At 40.6% G+C, this 18,267-nt stretch overlaps 1 protein-coding gene across 2 annotated transcripts in view; it reads right to left on the bottom strand.

The window, feature by feature from the left end:
- AIG1 (androgen induced 1) overlaps positions 1-17,131 on the bottom strand; it is a 208,852-nt gene extending 191,721 nt beyond the window's left edge. For both annotated transcript variants that reach the window (XM_080664495.1, XM_080664496.1), the window contains exon 1: positions 16,793-17,131. In XM_080664495.1, coding sequence (XP_080520621.1) covers positions 16,793-16,933 — 141 coding nt within the window. In that variant the 5' untranslated portion in view covers positions 16,934-17,131. The remainder of the gene's footprint in view (positions 1-16,792) is intronic.
- Positions 17,132-18,267: the final 1,136 nt, after the last annotated feature.

The raw sequence follows: 18,267 nt of genomic DNA, 5'->3' as shown, positions 1-18,267 counted from the left end.
GTTAACAGTTCTGTGGGGTTTTTTTTGTTTTGTTTTGTTATTGTTGTTGTTTTTCCTCTCCATAAAAACTTTAGAACTTGTGTTTTGCTATCCACAAAATAACTTTCTGGAATTTTTATTGAGATTGCATTGACTCTATAGATCAAATTGAGAAGAACTGACATTTTGATAATATTAAGTCTTTTTATCCAGGAACATGGAATATATCTCCATTTATTGATTCTTCCTTATTTTTGTTCATCAGAGTTTTATAGTTTTCCTCATATGTATGTTAGGTTTATACCTAAGTAATTCATTTGGGGGGGGGGGGAGTTCTAATGTAAATTGTATTGTGTTTTTAATTTCAAATTCCATTTTTTCATTGTTGATATATTGGAAAATGACTGTATCCTGCACCCTTGTTATAACCACTTATTAGTTCTAGGAGTTTTTTTTTTTGGGGGGGGGCAATTCATTTGGATTTTCTACACGATATTTACCACTTGCTAATAAAATCCAAATATGACTATCTTTGGTAGAATCAAAATATAATTTGAGGTTACTCTCCTAAATGCTAGGTAAAAACTAATTTTTTAAAAAAAGCCTTTGCTGAAATTTCTCCGAGACCTGAAACTGGTTAAAAGAGTTTTTCATGTTTTTTCTTTTTTTTCTTTTGTGCATTATGTTCTCTGGCCATTATGAAGGCTATTCTCTGATCTTTGACAATTTCTCAAACAAAGAGATATTAGTTGATTATTTTCACAATGTAATTAATATAGCAGATCTGTAGAGAGGCTGAAAATTTCAAGAGTTAGGTACAGTTGCCAAATTGTTTGCAGTACTTAGTCCATTTCAAACAAATGAGATGCACATTAAAAAAAATAATAGAAGATTCAAATAAAAAGTCAATTGACCAATCTGAACAATGAACCTTGGATTTGTACTACACTGCAGTCCTGGACAATGGTGGTATTTATTGAGATAGAGAATAATCAGGTAGAAGCAGGTTTGGGAGGTAATACCAAGAACATTGATTTTGAGCACAAGTTTGAAATACATATTAACCCTCTAAGCAGAGACAAAGCAGGCAGTTGGATAAAGGAATATAGAACTCAGGAAAGATTGGGATTCCAGATTTAAATCTGGAGGACCATCCCACATAGAATATACTGAAAACCATGATGCTAGGTGAGATCCCCAAGTGCATGAATGTAGACTATGAAGGGAAGACGATCTAGAACTGATTTCTGGACATTTGATATTGAGAGGTTAAGGAGAGGAAGAGAAACTGGAAAGGGAAACTAAGAAGAAACAGCCAGAAAAGTAGGAGGAAAGTCAGGAGAGCATATTTTCCCAGAAGCCAATTTTAAGAAAGTATTTCAAGAAACAGATAGTGACCAACTGGATCAAATATTCCTGAGAGTTTAAGTTAAATAAAGACTTAAAATTGGCTATTATATCTGTCAGTGTAGTGGTGACTGATGACCTTAATTATAGTTCTTTCAGCAGTGGGTTTAAGAGAGAATGGGAGAAGAGGAAGTGGAAACTAGATGTGTAGACAGTTCTTTTAAGAGCTTTGCTGAAAATAGATTAAGAAAAATAGAGTGGCACTAAAAGACTCAAGATCAAGATAAATTTTATTTTGATTTGTGTATGATGAGATATAGCATAGTATGTTTGGCAACTGATGGAAATAAAGCAATAGAAATGGAAAATTATATAATACAGGAGGGAAGAGGGGATAATTTCAGGAACAGAATACTCAAGTAGGTTAGAGGTTGTTTAGTGTGTACACACAAGAGTTGTCCTTAGAAGAACAGACAGTTCATCCATCGTAACAGGAGGGAACAGGGAGTACAGCTTCATTTGAAGGTAGATTGGTAGACGTGATAATGGGAGAATGTAGAAGTCTCTCCTGATTGCTTTTGTTTTCTTATCGAAACAAGTAGCAAGTTCGTTATGTGCTTTGGCCAATATGAAGATTGTTCTCTGAGTGATAAGGGAAGGGATGACCAAGTCTGAGGACAGAGGGAAACAGGCACTGTGAGAATAGGATATTCAACTGACTAGGGACTGTAGTACATTGTTGGCAGTACTGAGGGCCCGCTTGATATTTGCGGTCATACAGATCAAGAAAAACCCAATGGCATGCTTCTGTGATTGATTGATTTATTTTATTTTTAAAAAATATATTTTATTGATTTTTTACAGAGAGGTAGGGAGAGGGATAGAGAGTTAGAAACATTGATGAGAGAGAAACATCGATTCAGCTGCCTCCTACACACTCCCCACTGGGGATGTGCCCGCAACTAAGGTACGTCCTTTGACCAGAATCGAACCTGGGACCCTTCAGTCCGCAGGCTGACGCTCTATCCACCGAGCCAAACCGGTCAGGGCCTTCTGTGATTTTTTAAATAGTGCTCAGCTGCTCAGGTGCAGACATGCGTAGGCAGGTAGTCGGGTTTAATCAGGAGTACAGATTTTCTAGCTGAGTAAAACTGAAGACAAAAGGGATATGGTAATTGAGGATATGCAAGGGTGTGTTTATAATGTTGGACCATGAATCTTTGGTTTTAAAAAATGAGGAAATAAGGAAGGCATAAAGATTGGGGAAATCCTCCCACTACAAATTAACAGAGCAAGCCCCATTTCAGCAAAAAAACAGGGAGGTTACATCTGTTGGAATTCCATTTTTTTTTTTTTAAATCTCTTCTCCTTTACAGTTTAGATCTTCTGGTAGAGTGCTGGCCCCTTTCCATTTGTGCCTAAGGACACTAATGGCAATTTTTAAAATATCAAAGTAGGTCACATCATAATGGCTTTCTGTGGCAAACACAAACTGGCTCAAAGGTGGTTATTACGGTGAAGTTATGAGTTTAACTTGTGTTAACATGTGGAAACATTAAATGTATTAGAATAAAAAATAATTTTAAGCTATAACTTTAAGTTGCCATTCAGTAAAAATGCAAAGTAAGAATAAAACAAATGCAATGGTATTGCAATGTCTTTGATACACTTCTATTTACTTCTAACTTATATTTGATAGAGATCCATGTCTAGATCAAAAGATATTTTATTTTTTATTATTAACTTTGAAGACAGAGAAGTCATTATCAATTATCATATACTTATCTTTTAACTATCTGTACCAGCATGGTACTGTGGTAGTACATGCATAAATGAAATCTTAGCCCAAGGGAATTCACATTATGAGGTATCAAGCTTAAGTCTTATTTACAGTTACAATAACACAAGTTCTTTTTTTATTCTATGCTATTTAAAATTGAAATTCAAGAGCAAAGAAGGGCAGTCTGATTGGATGAGATCTTTAAAATAATTTAGTCATTCTAGAGAGGCCTACACAAGACTGGAATTTACCTTTGAAACTGGCCAATGATAAAAGCATATAATAGTTAGGAAGAGCTAATTTAGCCAGATATCCTTTAATGGGTGACTGGTTAAACAAACTGAGTTGCAAGCATACCATGAAATGCCACTCAGCATTAAAAGGAACAAGCCATCGAGGAGAAACCAAGATGGCGGCATAGGTAAACACCTAAACTGCTGCCTCACACAACAATTTCGAAACTACAACTAAAAGACAAAATGGACATCATCCAGAACCACAGGAAAGTTGGCTGAGTGGAAATTCTACAACTAGAAGGAAAGAGAAAAGCACACTGAGACTCACAGGAGCTGCAGAAGGCAGAGGTACGGAGGCACGTGCATGCGGAAAGGGCTGGCAACTGAGTATGCAGCTGGCTGTCTCAATCAGGAGGGAGACAAAAGCTCCTGACTGCTCTGAACTCCAGTTCCGGGTGAGACTCTGGGGACCCAGACTCATTTGGGGAGAAACTGGACTGTCTGGCAGCGGGCGAAACTCGAGGGCAGCTTTCTCTCAGACATGCTTGCAGTGATTACCAAGGGACACTGAGATCTGGGAGCCTCTTAGGGCAGGGGTGACGAGAAGCCAATGCTGTCTGCTCCACCCTGAGACTCCGCCCCATCCAAGCTGAGCACAGAGGCTTTTGCAAGTCTTGTCTCATAAGGGTGTCTCCAGCACAGAAGTTCTCCCAGCATAGACACAGCTGATCCTCACAGCCAATTGGCCTGGAGGTCAATTCCTCCCAGTGATAACAACAACAATCAAAGCTTAACTACAATAAGACTATGCACACAGCCCACAAAGGGGTGCACCAAGAGTGTCCACCTCAGGTAACTGGGGAGTCTGTGCCACTGGGCCTATAGGACACCTAGCACACAAAGCCACTCAATCAACTCAGGGAAGCAGCGAAAATGTGGAGACAAAGAAACAGGTGACAAATGAAAGAAATGGAGGAAAGCAAACAACTGGATATAGAGTTCAAAACCACGGTTATAAGGTTTTTCAAGAACTTCCTAGAAAAGGCCGATAAATTTAGCACGACCCTTGAGGATATGAAAAAGGACCAACTAGAAATTAAGCATACACTGACTGAAATAAAAAATAATATACAGAGATCCAACAGCAGACTAGAGAATCGCAAGAATCAAGTCAAAGATTTGAAATACAAAGAAGCAAAAAACACCCAACCAGAAAAGCAAAAGAAAAAAGAATCCAAAAATATGAAGATAGTGTAAGGAGTCTCTGGGACAACTTCAAGCATACCAACATCCAAATTATGGGGGTGCCAGAAGAAGAGAGAAAGCAAGATATTGAAAACCGATTTGAAGAAATAATGACCGAAAACTTCCCCAACCTGGTGAAAGAAATAGACTTACAAGTCCAGGAAGCGCAGAGAACCCCAAACAAAAGGAATCCAAAGAGGACCACACCAAGACACATCATAATTAAAATGCCAAGAGCAAAAGACAAAGAGAGAATATTAAAAGCAGCAAGAGAAAAACAGTTACCTACAAGGGAGCACCCATACGATTGTCAGCTGATTTCTCAACAGAAACTATGCAGGCCAGATGGGAGTGGCAAGAAATATTCAAAGTGATGAATAGCAAGAACCTACAACCAAGATTACTCTACCCAGCAAAGCTATCACTCAGAATTGAAGGTCAGATAAAGAGCTTCACAGATAAGAAAAAGCTAAAGGAGTTCATCACTGCCAAACCAGTATTATATGAAATGCTGAAAGGTATTCTTTAAGAAGAGGAAGAAGAAAAAGGTAAAGATAAAAATTATGAACAACAAATACATAGCTATCAACAAGTGAATCTAAAAATCAAGTGAATAAAAAATCTGATGAACAGAATAAACTGGTGAATATAATAGAATCAGGGGCATAGAAAGGGAGTGGAATGACAATTCTCGGGGGGAAAGGGGTGTGGGGGGTACGGGAAGAGACTGGACAAAAATCATACACCTATGGATGAGGACAGTGGGGCGGGGGGTGTAAGGGCAGACGGTGGGGTGGGAACCGGGTGGAGTGGAGCTATGGGGGAAAAAAAGAGGAACAATTGTAATAATCTAAACAATAAAGATTTATTTTTTAATAAAAGAAAAAGCCATCAACATATGAAACGATTTGAATGAATCTACAGGGAATTATTCTGAGTGAAAAAGCCAATCCCCAAAGACACATACATATGATCCCATTTATATATTAATATTGATATGACAAAATCATAGAGAACAAAGTAATGGCTGACAGGGGCCAGGGATGGGACTAAGGGAGAAAGTAGGTGTGGCCATAAAAATGCTGCATGAGGTCCCTTGTGGTGATGTAACTGTTCTGTGTCTTGACTGTTTCAAGATCCATGTCCTGGTTGTGATATTTTGATGCAGTTATACAGAATGTTACCATTGGGGAAAACTGAGTAAAGCTACACAGATCTCTCTGCATTATGTTATACAATTAATGTCAATCTACAATTAACTCAACAAAAATGTGAAATATAAAAGATTTAATAAAAGGCTAATTTTAAAAATACCATTTACAATAGCACTAATAAAAACAAAACAGGTATACATTAACAAAATATGTACAGGAGCTATATGCTGGAAACTACAAAACATCGATGAAAGGTATCAAAGGTCTAAATAAATGGAGAGATGTATCATGTTCATGGATTGAAAGAGTACATGTTAAGATGTCAAGTTTTCCCAAATAATTTTGTAGATTCAATGAAATTCCTCTTAGAAGTCCCAGTAGAATTATTTGTAGATATTTACAAGAGTAGTCAAAAATTTAAACAGAGGCAAAGCATTTAGAAATAGCCTAATAAAATTTGAAAAAAATCAAGACTGATGATAAACTGCAATAATCAACACAGTGTGGGACTTGTGATGAGACAGACACATTAGTAGAACAGAATAGAATCCACATAGACCCACAATGTAGTCACTTGAATTGTGACAAAGGTGCAAAGCAATTGTGAAAGGATAGTCCTTTCAAGAAATGGTGCTGGAACAACTGTATATCCTTATGAGGGAAAAAAGTATAAGGAAAAGACTCAACTTGACACTTTCTCATACCATACCTAAAGAACTAACTCGAAAAAGATCACAGGGCTAAGAAGTAAAACTTCTAAAAGGAAACAGAGAAGAAACTCTTTCGGACCTTGGATTAGGTAAAACGTTCTTAAATAAACATCAAACGCATGTTCCATAAAAGAAAAAAATAATTATTTGGATGTCATAAAAATGACAAACTTTTGCTCTGCAAAAGAAATTACATGCCATGCCAGGGAGAAAATGTTTGCAAATCTCATATTTGACAAAGAACTTATATTCGGCATACACAAAAACTCTTCACATTTAATTCTAAGAAAAAATCTAATTTTTTAATGGGCAAAAATTGGAACAAATACTTCTCAAAGATATGATATGTATGATAAAAATGCACAGAAAAAGATTCTTAACATCAATAGTCACCAGTAAAATGTGAATTAGAACCACCATGAGATACTAGCACACACTTATTATAATAGCTAAATTAGAAGAAAAATTGACAGTGCCACACTGATGAGACTCAAAGCAATTGGAACTCTCAAACACTGCTGATGGCAATACTATATGGCACATCCACCCTGGAGAACAGTTTGGCAGTTTCTTTTTTTTGTTTTTTTTTTTTAAATATATTTTATTGATTTTTTACAGAGAGGAAGGGAGAGGGATAGAGAGTTAGAAACATCGATGAGAGAGAAACATCGATCAGCTGCCCTCTGCACACCCCCCACTGGGGACGTGCCCGCAACCAAGGCACATGCCCTTGACCGGAATCGAACCTGGGACCTTTCAGTCCGCAGGCTGACGCTCTATCCACTGAGCCAAACCGGTTTTGGCAGTTTGGCAGTTTCTTATCCAGTTATATAGCCAAGCAATCCCACTCCTAGGTACATTCCCTGTAAAAATGAAAATTCATGTTCTTGCAAGAACTTGTATGCAAATGTTTATAGTTGCTGCTTTATAATTACCCAAACTAGAAAAAAATGAAAATGCCTTTCAACTTATGAGTGGATAAGTATTCCATGATATTCATAAGTTGATTCAATAATAAAATAAAATACTATTCAGTAATAAAATGAAACAAACTATTGATACACAACAGCATGTAGGAATCTGAAATACATTATGCTAAACACAAAGAGGCACACACAAATGCTACATACTGTATGTTATGTTTTTCTAGAAAAGGCAAAACCATAGGGATAGAAAACAATTCTGGGGTTGCTAAGATTCAGGGGAGGGTTTGCTATAAGCGGATAGCATGAAGGAATATCTTTAGGTGACTGTGGTGGTGGCTACATGAGTCTATGTATCTATCAAAACTCATAAACTGTACACCAAAAAGTTAATTTTTATGAATGTTAATTTAAAAATTAACTTTTACAAACCATATGTATACATTGAGCTTCTGTTTTTTTAAAAAAGAGAATATATGTGGCTCAAAAGGTAAAAAACAAAATATTAACATTGGTATGTCTGAGTGATCTCTGTAATTTAAAAATAACTTTTAAATCTGACTGTATACGTAAATACACTGTATATATACACATATATATAACTGCAGCCTGACTCTCTATGTGTATTTCTGTGTGTATATAAAGTTTCCATTTAAATACCATCTTAAAGCACTCAAATGCTGAGATGCACAGAAAATTAGGGATAAATTAAGATGGAGGGTATTTTCTTCCCTATGGTTTCCTGTACTGTACACATTTTCTATGATTCTATGTATTGCTTGTGAAATTAAATGCTTAAATAATAATAGCCTGACACATCTAAGTCAATATGAAGGGGCTACCATTATGTCACTAACTTTTTAGAATTCCATGCTTCTAAAATACTGTAATGGACACATTCTATTTTCTCAAGATGCAAAACAGTATCCAAGCAATTTCTCTGGTTATTCTTGAGTAGTCTATCTTGATGAAGCCAATCGAAACTACATTCCCTATCTTACTTCAGAATTGATCTGATCAAGGGATGCCCTGCATTGAAAGGGAGCTCTGTGCTCACTGGACTCCAGGAGGACTGCCCTGCAGATGAGAAATGGGCCCATTGCTGTCTAGCCATAGGCTGCTAGACACACAGAAAAGCTCTGTTGTTATGGAATCCTAAGCAGAAAGATTTTTCCAAGCATGCTTGGCTCACAGGAATATCTGATTCAATATGGAAAATTGTACTATTGTTCACAGTTCCACAGAAACACATGACACTTCAGGGGAACACAGAGAAACAAATGAAAACCCTCAAGAGCAGCTACCAATTTTGCTAAATGTTATACCAGGGATGGGGGATGGCAGGGATGGGAAAAGAAGTGACCTCAACTAGTGGTCAGATGACTTTCTGTAATTTCAATAACAGTTGCAACTAAGAAAGGGAATGCGTGATTATATCCTTAACTATATCCCCCACTCTAACAAAACCAGGCCTCTATTTTATGTTTGATTCAAAAGAAATATTTTCAAAGAAAGTGAACAGGGTGCTTTGCAAAGTATTACACTCGCAGTTATTTCCCTAGGTTAGGAAAAAACATTATTTAATTCTTCAAGTTTATGTGCACATTTCAGGGTCAAAGATGATTCTACTAAAAAAAAAAAAAAAAAGATGTTGTTGTTTGTTTTTTTTAGTTTCACCTTCATTGTATAATATCCAAAAACAACGAAACAAAAAAAGCATATACAAAGAGAGCCCCTCCTCGTTTTGTTCACTGAATACTCAATGTACTATTGGCCTTCAAGTGGCATTCTGTGGTTTTAACTGGCAAAACTAATGACCACAGTTATAAAATGACAGAGAATCTCTTTTCTAGATATTTTATTTCCTATTTAGAATTAAGTCATGATTAGTGTCAAGAATATTTTATTAACCTATAGAATAAAAGCCTAATATGCTAAGTGTCCGACCACTTGACCAGTCACTATGACGTGCACTAACAACCAGGGGGCAGATGCTCTGACTGGTAGGTTAGCTTGATGCTGGGATCTGGCCAATGCGGACTGGGCAAGACAAGCCGGACACACCCTGGAGCCCTTCCGTGGTCCCTCCCCGGCCCCAATCGTGCACTGGTGGGGTCCCTCGGCTTGGCCTGCACCCTCTTGCAATCCGGGACCGCTCAGGGGATGTCAGAGAGCTGGTTTTGGCCCCATCCACGCAGGCCAGGCCGAGGGACCCCACTGGTGCACGAATCCATGCACCGGGCCTCTAGTAAGTATATAAGTAAATATAAGACAAACTCAAATGCATTATTTAGAATACTTATGTAGTTTTAACTTTTAAACATTTTTTAAATGTCAAAAAATTCTTAGCATGTCTGAAAGCAAAAAATGTATCCTCCAGGTATTCTTGACCATTTCCTGATCTTTGAACACCCCCACGCTTCTCAACATCTGAGCCCTTATTTATCCTTCTCACTCTGGTTTTCTTAAATTCTTTTGCAATACACATTTAGATAACAAAAACAAGTGCCTACATCATATTACCTTAAACCTCTACAAAAATGCCTTCACCTAGTCAAAATATAAGACCAAGCCTTTGGCTTTCATAAAGCATGATATAAGAAACATCCTATCTAATAAAAGAGTAATATGCAAATTGACCATACCTCCGCTACACCCACCAGCCACGCCCACCAGCCAATCAGGAGGGAATATGCAAATAAAGCCAACCAAGATGGCCACAGCCACAGAGAACAGGAGGGAGGCTTGGGTTTCCCTGGCAATGGAGGAAGCCAAGCTTTCCACCTGCCCTTGCCGGCCCAGGCCTCCACTCAAAGCTACAAAGTTTCAATGATAGAAGATACATAAATCCAAACAGAAATGGCGGCAGCCACGGAGCTGGAGACAGCAGGAGGCTAGGGTTGCCTGTGGCAATGGAGGAAGCCAAGCTTCTGCAGCCCTGGCCGGCCCAGGCCTCACTTAAGGCTACAAAGTTTCAATTATAGAAGATACATAAATCTCAACAGAAATGGCTGCCGCCATGGAGCGAGCAGAAGGCTTGGCTCCACTCCGGGCTACAAAGTTTCAATTATAGAAGGTAAATAAATCCCAGGTCCCAGGGCCTCTGCTTGGGTTGCCGGGGGGCATGACCAACCTGCAAACCACCACAGGCACCTCACCCAGGCCACTCCACGCCCCAAGGGAACCCCCACCCTGATCCGGACACCCTTCAGGGCAAACCAGCTGGCCCCCACCCATGTACCAGGCCTCTATCCTATCTAATAAAAGAGTAATATGCAGATTGACCATCACTCCAACATATAAGATGGCTGCCCCCATGTGGTCAAAGATCCTGCCCCCATGTGGACACAAGATGGCCACCACAAGATGGCCAGCAGGGGAGGGCAGTTGGGAGGAACCAGGCCTGCAAGGGAGGGCAGTTGTGGGCGATCAGGCCAGCAGGGGAGGGCAGTTGGGAGGGACCAGGCCTGCAAGGGAGGGAGGGCAGTTGTGGGAGATCAAGCCTGCTGGGGAGGGCAGTTAGGGGTGACCTGGCCGGCAGAGGAGGGAAGTTGGGGGTGACTGGGTCTGCAGGGAAGGGCAGTTGGGGGGAACCCAGGCCTGCAGGGGAGAGCAGTTGGGGGAGACCAGGCCTGCAGGGGAAGGCAGTTAGGGGCAAACAGGCTGGCAGGGGAGCAGTTAGGCATCAATCAGGCTGGCAGGGGAGTGGTTAGGGGGTGATCAGGCTGGCAGGCAGAAGCGGTTAGGGGCAATCAGGAAGGCAAGCAGGTGAGCAGTTGGGAGCCAGCAGTCCTGGATTGTGAGAGGGATGTCTGACTGCCCGTTTACAGGCAGTTGGACATCCCTCATGGGGTCCCTGATTGGAGAGGGTGCAGGCTGGGCTGAGGGACACCCCCCCCCCCCCCCCGCCCCGTGCACAAATTTCGTGCACCGGGCCTCTAAAAAGCGTAATATGCTAATTAGACCGAATGACCTTCCAGACGAAGCCCGGGCTGTGAGGGAAGCTCAGGTCCCGGGTGCCAGAGGGAAGCTGGTGCCGGCAGCTGGGGGAAGGAAGGCTGACTCTTGCATGAATTTGGTGCATCAGGCCTCTAGTCAACTATAAGAATACTTCTATATGTTCTGCTAAAAACCAAACAAAGGCATTACTACTTTGCTACCTGATGTTCTCTGTATGACAGTTTGAGTGATAAAAATAACCTTGAAAAGTCAGTGCCTGGAAAGAACTCTTTTTTTCCTGATAAATTGCCACACTTCCTTTATGCTAACACTAGGGACAATGTAATCAAATGTGTATTCTTTTTTACGTTGGTTGCCCTAAAGATTAGCTAAACTTGTTTCACAATGGCAATAAGTAACCTATCTCTGTTGCCTAATACATATTTTTCTCTTCCTTTTATTTTAAAGTTGTTGTTTTTTTACAACATGTTTCTAATCATGTCACAGTAAGAGTCACCTTCAATGTATTTTGAAATATGTTTTAAATATAGAAGGCAGTATTAATATATTGATCTATACAGTAGGTCAATACTAAAATCTGGTAAGAAAAAGTTTCCATTTGTTCAAATGTTTAAATATACCTATTATACTCCAGCACTACTTTGAGGCCTCAACATGCATCTGCCTTTTTCATTGATATATATATATATATATATATATATATATATATATATATACACACACACACACACACACACACACACACACACACATACACACACACACACACACACATACACATGGCTGTGTTCTATAAACTATTCCATGTTAAATTTCAAAACAGAAACGCTGAGGCCTAGGGCAGCATTTATCACATTAGATGACCTTATTAAAGTGTAGGCTCTGATTCAGAAGGTCTGGGGTGAGCCTGAGGTTCCACCTTTCTAGCAGGCTCCCAGAAAAGGTGGAACCTTTGTTCCCCAGACCACACTTCGATGAGGCAGTGCCTAAACAACCTCTGCGCACGCGTAAATGAAAAGTCAGTACAGGAAGAATAATGAGTAAAATGTGGCCCAAAGGGATAACTCTCCAAACAGTGGGACCCACCAACTAGAGCAAATGGGACAGCCCGTCTTCTGTTTCAATCTTTAAAAATCAAATCTCCTAAATCCAATGTCAATATTAATTAAATTTTTAGTAACAAATGTCCAGTTCATGTTTTTCAGAGAAGTTGATTCTGGCTCATGTGTTAGACAGTCTACCATATACATTTGAATAAAGTTCTGGTTGATATATTTCAAAAAGTCCTTTTGTTTTTAATGTTTTAGGAGGAGATAGGGCAAGAAAAGAATGCTCATTGAAAATTTGGTAAGAAAAAGTTTCCATTTGTTCAAATGTTTAAAAATACCTATTATAACTTCAGCACTATTTTGAGGCCTCAACATGCATCTGCCTTTTTCATTTAACTTATTTATGTTGGTTTTATTCTGATTCTTCATTTTTATCATCTTTGGGGGAAATTGTTACATAACTTGGGGGGAGGGGCACTTATCCTTTAATTAGTGACCAGCGAAGGAATCTGCATCATTTGAAGAAAATTCATCAGCTGTAATATGGATTAAGGAGGTATTTGAACACCAGTTAGTTAAATTTTCTTTCTTTCCAGCTTATTTCCAGTTAAGGATATTCCTTCTCCTGGCACAGCATGTTGCATGGTGATAGTCTCCAAAATACTTTACAGTAAAGCAAAGATCTAGTTTTTCCAATGCTGTTCAGTTTTTATAGATTCTCATATTGCCCATTGTTACATTTATGTCTCCTCTGCATAGTTTCATAGATGCAGTAGGAAAAAACATATATTTTGGTTAAAGCTCAAATTAACCAATTACCTAGTATACAGAAAGAACTAGCTGAGTCACTGCATAAATACAACAACATTTAAGAATTTCTTTTCTAGGTCTGAGGACATAAAGTCACACGTACTAGCTTTCTATTGCTGCTGTAACCAATTAGCATATATTTAGTGACTTAAACAACACACATTATTTTACATTTCTGCAGGGCAGAAGTCCAAAATGTGTCTCACCAGGTTAAAACCAAGGTGTCAGCAGGGCCATATTTCTTCTGGAGGCTCCTGGGGAGAATTTATTCCCTTGTCCTTTCCAATTTCTAGACAACTCCCACATCCCTTGGCTCTTGGACCCTTCCTTCATCTTCAAAGCCAACAATCTTGTATCTCTGTGACTTTCTTCAGCAACCATATCTTCCTCCAAGTGGTTCCTCTTCTGCGTCCCTCCACTTTAAAAAACCCTTGTGATTTACTTTGGGCCCACCTGGAGAAGCCAGGATAAGCTCCCTATTTTAAAGTCAGCTAATTAGCAACCTTAACTCTTCTTTGCCATGTAATCTAATATAGTCATAGATTCCGGGGATTAAGAGATGGTCATCTTTGGGGACCCATTATTCTGCCTACTACACCACAGTGTTGCATTTCCATTTACTAATTTGACTTTTCTTGAAGCACTGTAGTTCTTTTACAGTTTTTCAATGATGGGAAAAGAAATTCTTGCGAAAAGAAGTTCAGCTTTTAACCATGAGCTTTGATTCCATTGGATGATTTAAAGAAAGATATGGATATAGCTGGAATTGCCACTGCCATGTAACACCTGCTCCTGCCATATAACCATCTCCTCTATACATGTAGTCTGAGGTTCCCGACTTACATCCTGGTAAACTGATGCCATGGAACATGGAATCAGACTGTGGCCACCAGGATGAATGTGCAGACTCCTTGCAAGCCAAGTAGATAAGAAAAGGGTCCCTCTCAAAATTTTGTGAAGCTAAACCCTCTTCCAAAATTGCTCTAATGAGCTTAGAATTGCTACAGTTGTCCAAGGCACTAAGCAATGAAGTTTATTCAGCTTTGTGTGTGTTTTTTTTAAACACACAAAAATGAAAAGTTAAATGGGTAAATTATAGTAGCCTAATCTTTTCAAATGCCATTCCTAAGGACTGACAAGTTGGTTGTTTTAACAGCTTTTACAATGCTTACACTCTAAAGACTATAAATCCCTAAATCTCTCTCTCTCTCTCTCTCTATCTATCTATATATATATATATATATATATATATATACATACATACATATTTTTTAACAAATATATTTAACAAATATATTTTTACTTAAAAATATATATATTAGTGATATGTAGATCACTTTGCATGAGTGTTTCTGTGAACATATTCTATACATACTTTCTCACAAGAACTCTTGATTAAAGAGAATTATTATATTTCAATCAGAACCACAGAGAGTAAGACATTTGAATCACTGGCTGAAGGCCCTATACAAACTGAATCTAAATATGAAACAAAGTAAAAGTTTCCAATTTGAATTTATGTCTGAATTCTGATAGACAAAAGTGTATTTGTGATGATCATTACTTAAAATAGACAAGACCAAACAACAAAAGTTAAAAAACAAACTGTGTGACAGTTTAAGTAGAGCCAAATTGGCTGTATGACAGTTTCCTGTCACACAGAGGTTATAAGAAGTATATTGTTTTTTTTGTGAGTCTTGTTTTTCAACACATAGTAAGCAATGCTAATATGAGAAGCAGTCATCTCTTATGGATTAACCAGCACTGTCAATGTGTATCCCTCTCACCTGCTGACCCTCTTCTCTGCTCCCCTCCACACTGCATCTAATGCAAAGGTGCTGTTCATAGTTCCCATGGCCCTGCTGGGGTCTCCAACAGTGTTTTAGTTCAACATTTCTCCTCAGTGGCACTAAAATGGGCCCACTCTAGGTAAGGTCTGATTAAGGAAGGGGATACTGTAGTAACTTAAGAGGAATTTTGTTTACACAGCCTGTAAAAGAATTCTGAAAACCTAGGTACATGTTTTTAAATAATATATAAATATTTCCAACATAAGTTTAAAGACTTTTAAAAGGGACATGTTTTCTAACGCTCTGCTACACATTTGTCAGAACCTCAGGGCTGTAGATTTCACTCATTCAATCTATGGCAAATATACCAAATCGCGTAATTGGCAGAGCCAACCATCACTGAGGAGCCAATCAACCCAAAACACCTTCCTGTCAAAACAAGTATGACTTCCTTTTTCAATCAAATATAAAGACAGTCCTGGTGACAATCATCTATCTCCTGAATGCTAAAAGAACCGATAAACCCATCACAGAGCCTTGTCATGTGCTCATCCTTTGGATGAATGGGGAGCAAGAAAAAACTGGCAGGCATCACATATTCAGAGAGATCAATGTCAAGAAAGGCATGGAAGTTGAAGATCTGAAAAATGAAACCGTGGGAAGTCTTGGTGCTTCAGGGTACGAGCACAATTTGGAGACTGCTGGGAAAGGAACTTAAATTCCTCTCTGAATGTATCTAACGTGATAGAAAGAGAAGGTGGTTTTTCTAAACACAACCCTGTGGCTACATTTCTTTGAAGGTCTCAAGCCTTTGAAAATATCTTAAAGCTGGTATCAAGTTCTCCTCATCAACACTAAGGGTCAACAATAGAGATGACTATCTTGCTTGTGTAGCCAACCTTGGCATCCCCAGGAATTGGTTCTACATTTTCTGTCGTCTTTAGCATTTGGTGGCTTTTGTTTGAACCCTCTGCCCGTGCTTGGTCATCTTTTAGTGTGTACTGGGAGAGCAAGTTAGCCACCTTTCATTCTGAAGTTCCTAGGTTCCAGCCATGCCATTCTCCCCCGTTATGTTCATGTTCTGATTCTCTGGCGCTTGTATTGCTAGAAGTGGATAAGTTACGTGTTAAAACAACACAAACAAACAAAAACCTGCAATTGCCAAGGCTATTATATTGTGCCAAAAGAGAAGCTGCTTATGCAAACTAATGCAAATGTTCACATAGGAAAACAACGGAAGAGTGTAAGTTTACACTGGAAATGCATTTTAAAATTTTCTCTCCCCTAATGTTTTTGGGTAAATGGTTGCAAGGACATTACCGACAATGGGCAAAAGACAACTTTATTAGGCGCTTTCTTTTCTTTGTGTGGAGGATTTTGGTAATTGGGAGCTCCAGGTAATTGGACAGTATCCAGTTTCCACAGTCGCTGCAACTTGATCCCACGATGGGTGCTCTGTAAAGCACCTTGGGCGAATGGGTCCGAGGCCCCTCATGATCAAGGTCGTCCAATCCATGTATTAAGTTGAGAATCTCTCCGTGTCACCTCTTAGAAGCAGGTCCGTGTTCCCCTCCGAATAGCCCACCACCTGGCTGCACCCCACCTCCACGCGAGCCCCAGCAACCAGGTAACCTGGGGTGGTACAGAGGGGCTGCTGTGGGCGCAGCCAGGCCTTCAGACGCAATCACTGGGGGAGAGGCGAGGACCCGAGTGGATGCTGGCGGCGCGTGCGCACAGGTGCTCGGGCACCCCCAGATACACTCAGGCTAAGGAGCCGGGCGGACGGGGGAGGGGAGAGGACAGCCTTACCAGATCTATGAACGTCAGGAATTTCCAGCTCCCTCCGTAGGTGTGGTGCGAGGGCATTTCGATGGCCTTGTAGTTGCACAGGATAGAGCAGTAGGACAGCAGAATCGCCACCCGCAGCACCTGACTGGGGACAAGCGCCATGTTCGCCAAAGGCCTGGGCTGGCCGGGCGGCAAAGAGGGAGGGAGGGAGGGAGGCGCAGGGTGCGCGGTGGGGAGCCCGGCGCGGCGGGCAGGGGGGCGGGGCGGGGCGGGGCGCGCCCCGCGGGACCTTGGCAACCGCGGGCGCCGGGGCAACCTGCGCGGGCGGGGCGGCGTGTGGGCACTACGGTTGGCCGGGCCGAGGGCGGCGTGGCGTCAGCTCTGTCGTCATCTCCGTCATTCTGTGCCTGCGTTCTCCGTCCCTGGAGACCCGGCTGGGGGCGCCCCCTAGGCGTTCCAGGAATGGGGGTGAGGGTGCCCCCGAGGGCACGCCGAGCTGTAGGGACCATTGCCGGTGACAACAGCGGGGCGGGCGGGAGGTCAGAAACCCCGCCTGGAAGAGGGGAGCCCAGGGCCGACCAGGGTTCCAGCTGGGGGGTCTCTGCGCAGGTCCTTGTGGTTGTTCCTGTGGATAAATAGGGGGCTTGGTGGAGGCGTGAACGTGGGGTGTCAACCTGAGCACGGGTGGAGTGACTTGCTTTATTTTGGACCCAGTTGGATTTTTAGGGTTAGACCACTAATCATCACTATAGAACTCCCTTGTAAATTCTATCCCAGTATATAGACTTCCCTGCACTCTCCACAGGAGGTTTATAAATACCCTGTTAATACATAAGAAGACAGACTGTGAACTTTGGACAAAGAGGTTTATGGATAAAAAGTTATAAAAAAAAAAAAAAGGAAGTGTCAGATAACTGTTTATGCTGCAAGATTACATTCTGCTTAAAAACAAATTCTGAATTAGGATGTAAAACCCGTATGTGTAATTTAATACTAATCTTCTCAGGGTTAAACTGGTTTTGCCCCTTTGCTTATTTATTTTTTCCTACGCTACACATCCAGGCCTTAATGGAAGGAAAATAAATATAAACCGGATTCTCCTTGCCTTCCAGTAAATGTTGTCACACTGGAGTTTCATCAGTCTGTGGGCAGCATGATCACATTTCAGCCAACCAGATGCAGGGGCAAATTAGAGAAGACAGCATAGGTATTAACTGTGGATCCATTTAAAACAGGTGCCCTCTCCAAATAGTCTCTGAGTCAGAGACTGTGGACGGAGGGGGTAGGGAAAGCCAGTGTGATAGAGAAAGAGAAAGTTGCAACTCAAAATTTTCCAATCAAGCTCTACCAGCCTTGGGCAAACTACGGCCTGCGGGCGGGATCCGGCTTTTCTATCCGGTTCTCTTGCTCTCCCCTCCGCTCCTTTACTTTGAATTTATATTAGTTCACACAAACACTCCATCCATGCTTTTGTTCCCGCCCTCTGGTCCAGTTTA

Source organism: Plecotus auritus, assembly GCF_963455305.1.
Source record: "Plecotus auritus genome assembly, chromosome: 4".
Lineage (NCBI taxonomy): Eukaryota > Metazoa > Chordata > Mammalia > Chiroptera > Vespertilionidae > Plecotus > Plecotus auritus.
Note: the sequence above shows the minus strand (reverse complement) of the source record. Positions and strands in the feature narration are given on the sequence as shown.